The 14,616-nt window shown below is 31.0% G+C and overlaps 2 protein-coding genes across 6 annotated transcripts in view; one reads left to right on the top strand and one right to left on the bottom strand.

The window, feature by feature from the left end:
- The window catches only part of LOC134231694 (uncharacterized), a 37,352-nt gene extending 29,375 nt beyond the window's left edge, over positions 1–7,977 (bottom strand). The window contains exons 1-2 of the mRNA XM_062713675.1: positions 7,904–7,977; positions 2,014–2,069 (exon numbers count right to left, since the gene is read on the bottom strand). Coding sequence (XP_062569659.1) covers positions 2,014–2,046 — 33 coding nt within the window. The 5' untranslated portion in view covers positions 2,047–2,069; positions 7,904–7,977. The remainder of the gene's footprint in view (positions 1–2,013; positions 2,070–7,903) is intronic.
- Positions 7,978–9,240: 1,263 nt separating this feature from the next.
- Positions 9,241–14,616, top strand: part of LOC134231693 (uncharacterized) — an 89,310-nt gene continuing 83,934 nt past the window's right edge. For 4 of the 5 annotated variants that reach the window (XM_062713673.1, XM_062713672.1, XM_062713671.1 and 1 more), the window contains exons 1-2: positions 9,241–9,311; positions 10,145–10,198. The gene's annotated coding sequence lies outside the window, so the exon portion shown is untranslated. The remainder of the gene's footprint in view (positions 9,312–10,144; positions 10,199–14,616) is intronic. The other variant, XM_062713668.1, reaches the window with a different exon arrangement.

The following is a 14,616-nucleotide window of genomic DNA, read 5'->3' on the forward strand; positions in this document are numbered from 1 at the left end:
AATAGAAAGTAATGTTTCCATCATAAATTAGATTTTGTCAATTTGACTACTCATAGGTCTAGATTAGGAAACTGATCATGAAAACTCTAAAAAGTATTCATTTTTTGTACCCTGAAAGTTATCATCTGTCTTATCAGAGCTTAATAGGCCTCCTGTTTTCTACTTATGATCAAAAACATTGAATGGATGATTAAATTGATCGATTATCTAAGCATGAAAATATATATCAGATCCTTCATTCTTACAACCTTTAATTGGTGTTTCGTGGCATTTAAAGGTAAGGATGGCAAAAAATCCCTACTTAAAACACACAAACACATCCAAACACTCTAAGTTTGGCCTGCCTATGAACGTAGATTCAAGGTAACATATAGAGAGGATTTACTTCTAACATTGTGGCTTGAGACAAAAAAAGGGTGGCCAGATCAAAAATATATATGTGTTTCTGTGTTGCACCGATAAAGATAAGTTGATTTCATTTGAACATTTTTTCTAAAAATTATAGATATATATGTATGTATGATTTGAAAAGCAAAAATTCGGCACTTTTATTATATGTTTATCTATTAAAATGACGACTTTCACTTTTAAAAATGACTTTTATAACCTTCGACTTCAAAAATCGCACAAAACTGTGGCTGATACACCTCTGAATCGACGATATCATACCAAAATACCCAATGACTATATCTGCGGTATATCACATATCTTTTGAGTAGGAGTGATTTTAAATTCTACGTAATTATGCGTAATTTATAAAACAACAGAGAACATGGAGACAGCAAACGATTTGTTTACTTTACGTTGACAAAGCAGTGTTTATCGGGGCATTTAAGCCCAACATGCTCTCAATTTAATTGCGGCATATTGTCCTGTGCATTGCTTCTGGAAGTAACTATCCTCTAAGTTATCACAAAGTTTAAAATGTCATTTAAAAAAAAATTAAGAAAAATCCTAGAAAAAAATTCTTACTAGCGCTCAGTTCATGTTATTGAGGATTGGACCGTATGATCGTTTTAAAGGTTCAATATGTTAGCATAGTATTAAACAATATAGACTATTATCGATTATTCGTAGAAATAATTTTTAGAAGATACAATTTGATTTGTGTAAGTACATATGGAAAGATGCAGTTTGTTTATTGTTCAATATATAACAAATTTATTAATGAAATAAACATTTAAACCTACAAGTGCGAAGCTTTGTGAGAAAGAAGTCGATCACGATTTTTAAAGATCAAAATATAAAGCAAAAGAGTGATATCTATGTGACATTGGCAACACTGGATATACATGTACTATGTAAACTGATTTTTATCCAATCAAATGACACGATAGAGACAAAATTAAATTATTTTATTAAAATATAATTTTTTGGTTACTATTTCTAAATTTCAAGATTTAAGAGAAAAGCATTTAGCTTTCTAACCAAGGTTATACCCGTAAAACTCCGGGAGCTTTTAAATTTTTTTCTTATAATCAAATCTCCTATTAGAAGTTTTAAAATTAAGTTCATCTCTCAAAAATACTTTCAAATTAAGCACGTTGTAAACGTAACATCAAATAGATTAATTACTTTTAAGTCATTTTGACGTAGACATGCAGTTTATTAAAATTTCTATCCAATCAAATGACGCAAAACAATTACAATTTAATTTCTTTATAGTAAAATTAATTTCTTGAGATTCTATGATGAAGATACATGTAACAAAGTTCAAGACATTTTAAGAAATTCAATAGTTATTATCACCTGATTCAGAAAACAAATTGCGGCATGCATGTTTAAGCTAAATCTCGAATATGAGGGGGTGGGGGTGGGGGTGGTGGAATCAGATACAAGTTTGAAATTTTTTACTGGCACTGGATTTTGAGAAAACCGTTTTCAGAAATCTCAGTGGCTCTTAAGCCCAATCTTGCCTCTGTTTTGAGAGGTTACTATTCTATGCCCATTTACAAATCTATATTAGACACGGGCAAAATGCCATGAAATCCAATGCTGTTATTGAAAACTTACCCAGCTCTTCCTAAAGAAAGAAAAATAAGGCATGTCCAGTAGGCTTTCATTGTTACCTAAAATGAATAATCATATCTACACAAAATATGAAATAACTATGGTTGAATTTTTTTTTTTTTTTTTTTTTTTCTTTTTGCTTTATTGTAAAATCACATGTTTTCGAGGGATAAAATTTCCATTGTATGAGAAAAATATATTGGTTCAAGGGGATTTGATTTACTGGATAAAGAGTTGTTCAGAAGTAGTATGCATGAAAAATTGCATTTCTTGGTGGATTTAAATTGATGGGTCTCTTTATACATTGAAAACCACGAAAAATAAACCCCAACAAAAATTTTTATTTCACAGTATTTCACATAAAATCAATACATATAATTTGATATTATTTCGGAAACAGATGTCACCAAACAAATATAACAGACAATAAACAAAATATAGTTAGTGCAGATTCAAATTTGGTATAAAATAGAAATGATTGGTTAATTGATTGTATGTTTTACGTCTCATTCGTTCAATTTTTACTCATATTTAGACGTCACCATATACAGATGAAGGTCTCAAATTTTTACTCGGCAATCATGGCCATAGACCACTGGGAGATGTTTATCGTGCCAACGTCTGCCGTGTCACGGGACCTCGGTTTTTAAGCTCTCACCCGAAGGACCCAAAACTTTTACTTCAATGTGCCAAGGAGGTGGCAAAGAAACAGTTGCTATCTATTTTTTTTACAACTTAGTCAGTCGCGACCAAGATTCAAACTCACGATCACCAACCGTACACGGAGCGAGCGCTCTACCGACTGAAAAATAATAGAAGAATAAATCACTATCTATATTTGTATTAGTTGATAATTAAGAAAAAAACATGGTTCGTGTACCTGAACTGAAAGGGATGCTCTTTTTGAATTTAACTAATTGCAACAAACATATATAACCTTAAGAAACGATTGTTGGAAGAAGATTCAAGGGTTTTCTAGATCAGTTTTTGTTGTGTTCTTCCGTCTGTCTAGCTGCTTGTTTGTTTGTTTGTCCACAAAACGTTTAACGTTACCCATAACATTTGATTGCTTGGAACTGTGGCTTTTATACTTAATTAACATGTACATTCCTTGCGGCAAAAGTTTCCTTTGGGTACCAAAATATTTGATCTCTTGACATTTACCTTGGCGTTTGGCATATTTTGCAAAAAATATAAATCGTTAACCAAGACCATAACTTAAGGACAGCTTCCATAATTTAAATGTCCATAGCTTGTGACAAAATCGGTCCATAAATGCTGTATAAATATTTTTGACCTTTTGACCTTGACATTTTTAACATAACGTTTGAACAGTTAGAAGTTGGGCGTTAGTATTTTAAAGGTATATTTCCTGTGACAAAGCATTCCTTTTGATAACAACAAATTTGACCTTTAAGCCTCGACCTTAAAGTTTGACCTACTTTTGTAAAAACATCTATCTTTGTTATGACTTTAAAACATTTGATGCTGGGGTTTTAATATATTACAAGTGCATTTCTTATGACAAAGCCTTTCTTTGGGTACTTTTGCTTTCACCCTTTTTGAACTTAACCTTAAAATTTGACACAAGTTTAAAAAATGATCTTGGTCATAACTTTTGAATGTAAAATATTTCACATTTTTACAAAGTGGATAAATAAATCTAATTAATCATTATAAGTCGTTAATATAAAAGACTGTGCAACCTTTTCAAAGGATTCTTGTTATCATTAGCTTCCTGTTCAAATAAAGTCGAATAATTCAAATTAAAATTGTTAAGTGCCACATTACAAGACACTATTTAAAGGCAGGAATTTTCAAAACTACCTTCGAACAAGACAAAGATGGCTGATACTAATGAAGTCATGGTTAAACTGTATTTTTTTTTGCTTTTAGAAAAATTGTCATATGGTGTAAGTTTAACCCATTAATAGATAGGTTAAAAGTATTAAACAGAAAACAATCTGTGAGTGGTAATTTTCTGTTGCTTTTAGATTATGTTATTTTTTTATTGGAGACAATATCTATAAATAATTCTAAAACAGACTAAACGGGGAGGGGGGGTGTTACAAAATCGTGAATACAAATTTAAAGGATTTTATTTATTGATAGGAAACATTATTGCAAGTCCATATTGTTGGAATACGTATGCTCGACTTCACGGTCGGGCATTTTGGAAAAACTTCAAGGTCTAGCAGTCTGTGAATACTATTACAGATAGTCTGAACGATAACAATTTCGTTGTGTCAATGATTAACACTGGCCTTTTTTGATTGATTCTGAAGTTTGTTGATTTATTGTGTAACTTACACTTTAAGTTTAAGTCGCAAAATGACAAGATTCTAAACTTGCTAGATTCTAAATCTAGCTTGCAAATTATAGCACCTTTCTGGATAATACCGTCAAATAATGAAAAACCTCTTATTTCCTTTTCAAAATCTGTTAGTAACACACTATAATTCTACAAATTACACTTCACAATAAATTATAACTCTAACTGTCAGATATCAGCCTTATTAAAGATTAAAACATTAGCATGATTAATGCTAATGAGTTGATCAGGAACCTAAAAATTGCTAAAGCGCTAGCTTACCTATTTTTTAATTTTTTTTAAAGATAAACTTGTTTTCACAAACAGAGGTCTGCGATCGCTTGTTATTGATCAGGTAGGAATTTCTTTAATCTTAGAAATTGAAAAAAAATGCAGAATGTGTCTATCTATAGATCAACGTCATGGAAACGAACTGAAACTCCCTGCATTTTTAAACCCTGTGTTGTTTTAAACATATTCAATTGATTAACAATGGAACTAAAAAATCATTTTTCAGGTAAGATTTTCCCTTTCTTAATCCCTTGATTAACGGATCATTCAAATAACCATATACAAATAATATAGACGTACATGTAGGATATGGTTTATCTAATTAAGAGATGCATCGGGGCTCAAGCCTACATGTACAACACGCCATGCATATTCAAACCCGTGGGTGCTTTCTGAAAAATGTGCGTAAGTTAAGCTTTGTATATCTAGAACCAGAAGAGTTAACCAAAATAAATTTCATTTCTTTACAATGAAGTGAAAAAATGGTGAAGATAACGAAAAATTATCAGTCTTTAAAAAATCCTTTAAAAATACAAAACTGTGAAAAGGCGTAAAAAGGTACACCAGTAAAATCTCAGATATCGATCAGTTCCCTAACCTAAATAACATGTTGACCTGTCAAAGGCGTTTTTCCTTTGAATTAATCAGGTAGACAAAAAACATTCATTACTCAAATCTGTATAAAAACAAAAAGCTTATAAAAGCTATGAAAGAAGTCAAAAGAATTACGACCCAGTAATTGTTTATGTTTGCTATCAACTTATTTGTCAACATCTTGCCTCCGTTCGTTAAAAAATAATGATCCTACTCGGATAACCCTCTTGCGTTTTGAAACAGTTGGAAGATGAAAACACGTTATGCAATGAAACGTGAGATACTACTAGTTAAATATTACGTGGAGATTTGCCATTAATATTGACATTCAAATGTCATTTCTAATAAAAACACAGATTACATTATTGTTTACCTAAGGTGCGGCAATATAATCACACGTTGCAAACATTATGCTAATTCATGATGGCACAGGAGAAAGCAAACTACTTTCCTACGCATAGAAAAATGAAAAAATATACAAAAAGTAAGAAAATCTAAACATATTTTAAATTAAGTCAAAAGAAATCATAAAATAAATCAAGAATTTTGCACTAGAGGAAAGTTTTGAGTTATATGGAATGCAAGAGTTAAAATAGAAAAATCAACATTCTTGATTGATTGATGATTGATTGTATATAACGTCCCTCTCGAAAAGTTTTTACTCATATGGAGACGCCACCACTTGCTGTTGGAGAGCTGCACATTCTGTCCTTTACTCGGCATTCAGGGTCATAGAGAAGGAAGGGATCTTTTTCGTGCCCACATCTACTGCAACAGTGGACCTCGGTTTATTTGATCTCATCTCCAAGCCCTACAGTGGGATTCGAACGCACGACGTAAGCATCAAATCCTTACTTCGCAACTCTAAAGTAAGCGATCTCAACACTGCACCACGCGGGCGACTCAGGAATTTTTTTTACAAGATTGATAGATGAATACTACAAATGATAACTTATTATACTTATTCATGATATATTTGTAAATGAATGACGTTTTTACGAATGTGTGATATATATATCATAATGTTAAATGCATGTTTTGTTCTGTTATTCAATTGAAAAATAGTTAAAGAAAAATCATCTTTAAAATGTTTTACATTATATATTTCTATTTTTTCTAACCTAATGTATTTTTTTCTATGGAAATCATTTTAAACATTATTAAAGGTACAGAGCAAAATGTGCATTGAACGTGTAACATATATTAAACATGGTGAAACGTACGTTTAACGTGTGATTAAAAATACAATAACCATATGTGAAACGTATGTGAAACATGTGTAACATATACACGCACCTGTAAATCAAACGCTCATTTTACGTTTACTTAAGCGAATTGATAGTTTTTATATATTACGCACTTACATGTAAAACGTGCGACTAGATTACATGTTTGTGTAACATGTGATTCATGTACGATTCAAATTTGGTATGCTCTACCAAACGTTACAGGAATATGTGTTTGTTTTTTCGTTTGACGTATATTGTTTTACGTGCCCATCGAGATTTTATCAGTCAGTCGGATACGCCATCATTTACCGGTTGATAGCTGCAAATTTTGCTCTTTACTCAGCAAGTAGAGCCCTTGAGCAGTGAGGGATCTTTTTCGTTTCAGCACTCGCTGCAACACGGGACCTCGGTTTATACTGTCTTATCTGAAGTACTGGTCTTGACGAACCACAGTGGGATTCGAACCCGCGGCGATAAAATTTATATCTCCTTATTCCTGGAATTTATAACAAACGTTCTAATCACTGCACTAATCTGGTGTTGTTATACAGACGTGGCACAATTATATGTGTACATTAAATGAATTAAAAATTATTCAGTTAAAAGTTCACGATTTCAACAAATATGCATAAGTTTTTCCTTCTGTATGAAATTAAATTAAATTAATTTTGTGTCGAAGGCAGTTTAATAACTGTATAGTCTTTATAGATCTTGTCATTTTTCATTGTAAGTTACATAAAATAACATTATCATCTGATAAATTTACTTTTATTTCATTGACCTTAAACGTGAGAGATGCAAGGGTTGGGTTATCTTACTAGTGGTCGGTTTTATTTAATTTGTGATAAGATATTATTTAAAAGTCTTTGGGTTTCTTTCAAAGTGGTTAAATTGATAGTCGTTCACACAGTAAACAAAGAATTTTATTGTCCAAAATACCGTATAGCGGGTTTTCTTGGCGGGTGTAAAATTTGGAGCTATGCGTGCTCAAAGGTATGCCAATAATTTTGGCGTAATGTATTTTAGCTGACACAGAGTTTCAGCGGTTTGCAGATTAACACTAAGATGAGTATTGACTATTTTTAGCGATTAAAATTTTAGCAGGCTACCATCAAAACGCCAAAATAAGCTAAAATTAGCACCCCGCTAAAATAACCCGCTATACGATATAACAACTTGGTATTTTATTAATTGTGTTTATCGGTTTTTGTGAGATATTTTTATTAAACAAATATCATTTCTTATCGAACAATTTTCAGAAACCTTATTGGCATTTCATTTTAAAAAAAACCCAGACACGTCATTCTGCTACGAATTTAAAAGGTTAGTTTTTCGTAAGATTTGCATAAGCTGTTCAAAAACATGAGTCATAATTGAAATTTAATTAATTAACTTCTAACAAATTATGATTAAATATCAATCATAAGTCTTATTTGTTAATTTATGATAACGTAATGAATTAACTTACATGATTGATTGAATACTTTATTTAAAAAGATGTTCCAATCACTACTTATTTCACTGTTTTCGCAGAGTGTACTATTATTTTTTATCCATGAATCTATAAATATCAATAAAGCTGTCTATTTTTAACTGCATGAATTTCCAAGTTTTATTTTAAGAGACAACAAATCACTTACGGAGACAAACAACTGACAAGAATTCTTGAAAATGCTGTTTTCACTTTGTACGACTTATTTCATTCCACCATTACCCTTTGCTACCATATACTCTGCTTTATAGTTCCAGACATAAAAACCCTGATGTCTTTGCTACATTTGAATTATTTTCTGAGTTGCAAACATGTCAGATAGAACAGTTGAAGAATACACCATGAACTGATATAAAAAAAAAAAATCACGTTTAAGAAATATTTCCAGAAATTAGATTCGTAATTGTCTTAAAACTGTCGTCGGTATATGTACATATGATAAAACTATTTATTTGTGTGGATTTATTACATCATAAATTACTTTTACTGATGTTAGATCTTTTTTTATAAATAAAAAATAAGGATAAAGGGGGATAATTTGCAATGCTCTTATTTTTAAAATTGGGAAAATTTTGGATTTTTCTTTAATCAAACGTTATCGGAAGACCTTTACATTTAGTTGTACTCATATTAAGCAAAATTATTCAAAACCATATATTTACAGTTGCAAATGTTTTTCTTTATATAACACTACTGAAAGGAATGCGTATCTATAACTGTAAAAATACAGGTACGGGGTCAAGAGGTCATAGATGTGCGTATCGTTTGACGTTATTTCTCAGTGACGTCATAAAGGGTCGAACCGCGGTCAGTGGACTACATACTTGCCGTTGAGTTAAAAAAATGATGCATTTCACACGCTAAAAGTCACAATCAGGCAAATATAAAGGATTTATAAGTCACAAATGTTAATATAAGTAATAAGGTATCATTTTCAAACATCTATCGGGCTACAAAAACGGGTTGGTCCGAGATTAAATTCATCGTAAAGCCCTTCGGGCTTTATGGAATTTAATCTCGTGACCAACCCGTATTTATATCCCGATTGATGTTGAAAAATGATACCTTATTTCTTAGATAAATGTGAGGATTATAACACATGATATCGCCTCAAAGTCCATTGAAACAATACAAACAAGGAACAGAGCAATCACAGTGTTCCTTATCATGATCTGGAATACGGAAAAAAAAAGATGTACACAAAATGTAGACCCGTATGTAGATAAAAGGGTTATTATATCGCTGCATAAGTAAGGGAAGTTGTCGATTGAAATTCTAAAGATATCATGTTTTTCATAAAACTTTGTTTTTAGATTACAGGGTTTATCTCAGTTGATTCAACATGCAAGAGAATGGGCTAAGTTTGGACAATGTCTTAAACGAGGTAAGTTATTGAAAAACAAGTTGTATATTTTAACATTTTTAATATCCTTTTTAATACTGTATTCATATTGATAAGTTTTACAAATAATGTTCATTGATAGAGCTCGCCTTAAAGCGCGAAACAAAATAAACACCATAAATAGTTGTTAACTGCTCTTAAGCTTTGGAAATAAAAAAAAATGAATAACGATATGATGGATAAACTTTATCTTTTTTTTCATTGAAAAGCGGCGCTAAAGTGTGCATTTCACTAAATAAACAAACCATTTAATGTTACAAAATAGTGTAAATATATTATTTATTGCTCGACGAGTTTCGCCAAAAATTATTTTTTTAACCAATTAGTGTATGGATATTCGATTAAGTGCATCTCTAAATGGTTTGATTTATATACATACGTGCAAGGCATTCAGCATTGTTCTTGATCTAGCGAAAATTGTTATCCGCCAAAAACTTTAAAAATATATACACAGTTAACTGTAACGTGTTGAGAGTATCGTAAAGCACGTACATATAGAGAGATTAAGATTATAAATAATGTTTGAACCATTGTCTTGCAATGATAATTGGAAATAGCCAATTTTATACCTTTTTAAATCTTTAATCCTTAGCGTTTTTATTCTCTTACATGTTCATGAATATATTTGAATTTTGATTTTACACACCACCTTTATTTCATAACACATTAATTTTTATAATGAAAAAACAATCTTTAACATACTTAAATTTCATTGGAGAAATAATATTACACATCAGTTTTAATCACGTTCTAAACACACAATGTCAGCTCTGTGTTACGGTAGGAAATGATTTACATTCTTTTGTATATTTCAGGGCAGATCTTACTGTTTAGCTGTATCAAGAAATAAAAGGGAGCAAATTTGAAAGGTAGGGTTTTCTTACGGTTCTCCACTATTGTCATATTTTGATATATCAATAAAATGAACTCAAAAGATAGCTGTACAGATTTTGTTTGTCGTGAGGTTAAATCTTTATTGTCATTTAGTAGATTGGCAGGAAAAAATCTCTTTTAATGTTAAATAAATGGATTTTTGCCCAAATGTCATTTTTTCAAAATTTTTGAAAATTACAATCGAGATATACGTGAAACAAATTAAATCAATCCCTAGTTATCTTTTGGTTAAAATGACAAAACCAAATTTAAATAACATTCCATTCACATATTAGACAGGTTGATAAATACAATGGCGAGCATATAATTAAAGTTAATCGTCTAGATCAGATACGAAATCATATCTCATATTCAACCTCTGATGCCTTGGAGGTCAGTACTTGCTCTGCTCGTTTTTTTTTGGTTTTTTTGTTTTTTTTTTTTTTTTTTAATTTTTTTGTTTTATGTTTTATGTTTTATGGGCTTTTGATATTAAAACCTGTTCGTAACCTCCATACGTTTCATCTCAACAAAAATTTACTTTGTTAAAAGTTACTTTTATTCTAATTTTAAATGAGGTAATTGTGTTGATGACTATCAGTTTAAAGTCATTCTGATTCTGGGTCATAGTAGCCATGCAAGTAGTAGAAGAGCGCTCACTTCGTAATCGGGAACCCCAGGTTGGACTCTCGTTCGCCGCACTGTGTCAAACCTCATACCTTAAAATTAGGATCGAGTGGCTGTTCCTTTGCATGGGACCGGTGAAAACTGGTTAGATCATTTAGAAAATCTTAAAATTCCATATATATCATGTTTAGTAAACAGTGATGGTTCCATTCGATCTCTATCTTGCAAAAAGTTGGCGTCCCCTAGTTAGCAGAGTTGCACAGCTATCTTATATGTACATTAGAATTTTCTTAATTGATCACGAAAGTTGTTCATTGCACAGACGTGGGCTTGGTAAAATATATATATCAAATGCTTACTAGCTAATGTAGTAAGCAAGGGCAAATAAGTTTCCAATTTTCTTTTTATGACCTTTAAATGTTACACACAAACAAACATTAACAACGCACAGTGACAAGGACGATTTTCTTGTTGACAGCTTTAAGGTCATACGCAACATAGTTTGCGCTTTATTGGGTTCTTCCCTGGAGTTGAAGAGTTCCACTACATGAAAGACCCATGTGCAATACTTTTAATGTCTATATCTGGATTTGTACACCTCTTCTTCAACAAATTTTGATGAAAGAAAATCTGCAATTTATGCTTTGTAATTTTTGTACATTTTTCTTTGAATAATGCAAAATTTTTCATAATTTAATATCTTTTCAAAATCCCTGGTAACACAATCTGATTTTTTGTCTAAGAACATGTAATAGTATTATAAGTTTAAATTTTGAATATCCTAAAAAATTATCAGTAGGTAAGGTACCCTGCGTATGTCCTTAATATTAAACTGATAAACAGCAATTACTGATTGATTTTCTTTTTTATGAACTGTCACTACGGCTCTTTGTTGATGTTTGATATTTTCCCCCTGTATATCATTCCATTGTTTCCACTTCCTGTTTCAATTAGGGGTGAAGAGGCACTATAGAAAATTCAATGTCAACTAGATGAATTAGTTGATAAAGTAGTCCAGTAAAAATAGCAAAAAAATGTAAAACCTTAAACTAAATGCAACAGAATTTTCTTAAGTATTTTATGAAAGTTCAATAGGTATGCAATGAAATATGAAAAATCGGAAAATTGCCATCGAGGCAACATTTAGAAAGAATGGGTGAACTTAACTGGCCAGAAAAAATGCCGTAAATTTAAGTTCTATAAAATGTTAAATTTTTCCATCATATTAACCCCTGATATCTTAACTGTTTATTTTTGGTACGGGTGTGAATTTTAAATGCTCTTTTCAAGGTATACTAAATAAATATCGAAGGCATGGTGTCTGAAGATTTCTCGAATATCAATACATGTAGATAATCAGGGTCACGCATTTTTCATCATCTGAATACATAGCGCATGTTTGTCGGCTGTTTTTACGAAAACTGTAGCTGTATATTTAACAACATTATGTCATATTAAAAGGAGAAAAGCTGACAAACGTGCGCTCACACTTAATTTAACAAAAAACATGTTAAAAACAAACTTCTCGCTTCCATAGAAATGTCTTCGATTAAAATTTTAAATATCACAATTTGTCACGTGATGTCCACCTGCGAGCGAGTATACTCGTGAAAACAGTTACATTGTTTTCTTCATATATTTTATATAACAATATAATATATTTCTTCATCATATTTTTCAATTATTTTTTAAAATAATTTTATATTGACATATCACTGTAATACAGTATGCTAAACACGCATTCGAATTTTTTTTTGAGAGAGAGAGAGAGAAAGAAAGGGATAGAGAGAGAAATGTCAACACTGACACCAATTGATAGCCCCGCCTCCTATAAAAATTGATTGTGTGACATACATGTTAAAACCAATCCGGGTACATGTCGAATTCCGGAAGGCGACATTCGTATATCATTGGTCTAATTTTGATACACGACAACGGAGCATTGTTTTTGCACAAATGTTCCACCCAGTATAACCAAGTATATGTTGCTCTTTCCATCGCTCATTATTTATTTTGGATTCACTTCATTTACAGATTGTTAGAGGAGTCGCAAAAAGATCCAAAATGGGGCGTTAAGTCCACCCATTCTTTAGATTGGAAATATCTAATATTTTGTTGGAAAATAAGAAAAAAAATGAAAATCAATATATGGCAAGTAAACGTTTTTTTAACTGGCAGGCAATTTATAAATTAACACAAATAAAATATGATATACATAGGCCCAAATTTAGAAGATATAATGAATTAATGTGTCATGTTCAATATGATTCCATGTTTAAACAGTGAAATTCGAATTGCAGAAATTTTTAAGATGCTTAGAAGCATTGGTTATGTGACTGTTCTTTATTCCTTAGCCATAAACATTAAAAAGGGAAATAGTTATTCATAGACGATATTGCACTATTTCCTGTGATCATTGTGATCGTGGGCTATAATTTCAGTAAAAAGACAGAGAAATTCGGATTATACTTTTTTCCTGATCAAGTGCTTGCAAATTTCTACTCAAAGTTAGTCTATAGCATTGCAACTTTATAATGAATTTATTATAATTCAATTAGTATGAAACTACTTGTTTGGTATTTATGTAAACATTTTTAAAACTATGAGAATCAGAGAAAATTCGAACTATATATGATTTTTTTACCTAAGGGACGGCCATTTTATTCTGAGAGGGGGGCTGGCAGATTTTGGAAATGAGTAATGTGACCTCTAAAATGTTGAAAATAAATCATCTGTCTTCGACAGGAAATAAATAATCTGTACAAGATCCCCGGGCCCCTCCCCGGAATTGAATTTGTCAACTCTGAGTTTCATGTTTACTTTTTTCCGCATGTTAGACTTTTTCAGCGAAGAAGAAAATATATAATCTGTCCTTGTTCATATTTTAAATAAATAAATCATCTGTCCTTCTCCGACATAAAAATAAATACATTGTAATCTGATAAGAAAAGAATATGCCCCCCCCCATACATTTGGTCGCCCCCTCATTGGCTCCCAGTAAAGGCTATGTAAAGTAAGGGCTAAACTGACTTATATCGTGTTTGAGGATGGTTGTTGCATTCTTATGCTATTCAAAACCAATTACTACATGTACATTAAGGAAGGTCCATACTTTTACGGATCCGTTTTTAATTTTACACATTAATATAAAATTCTAATAATCACTAGTCTTGTCTATTGAAATATGATTTTTTGGGGTGATTGAAAATAATTTAGCAAGTATTTGTTTATTATAGTGGTATTGTGCATACAAAGCATTTAATAGACATTATTTATGGAAATTAACACTTTGCTCTCTGTCCATAAGATATACATGTATATGTCATTTGGTACATACACAGACACAAAATTCTTAATTGCTTTTATGGACCTAAATCTTTTTAATTTTCTTTTTAGCAAACTAACCTGAGATCTATTTTTATTGATTTTAAGCCTATATCATCCATTTAATTTTTACTTTTTAAAAATTTTGCAATGAATAATTGAAAAAAAATGATATTCAAAAAATAAAGGTATACATCTTCAAAAGACTGTTTTGTTAAAATTTTCATGTCAACTGTAATAAAGTATGTGTTTTTGTTAACCTTAGATATAATTCTTTATAGTTTTATAGAAAAAATGGCATCTAAACAACTTGGATTTTGAGAATTATGAAAAATAAAGACATTTTGAGATTTTTTCTGAAAGACATGGACGGATTCAACATATATTTGTCAGTGTTTTGCCGTAAAAATTTCAAATATTCTCTTGGCAAATGAATATTTTTTATCTTCATAAGTTTTAACAT

This window comes from Saccostrea cucullata, unplaced genomic scaffold (genome assembly GCF_032062105.1).
Source record: "Saccostrea cucullata isolate Sc308-1 unplaced genomic scaffold, CSIRO_AGI_Scuc_v1 ctg198, whole genome shotgun sequence".
Lineage (NCBI taxonomy): Eukaryota > Metazoa > Mollusca > Bivalvia > Ostreida > Ostreidae > Saccostrea > Saccostrea cuccullata.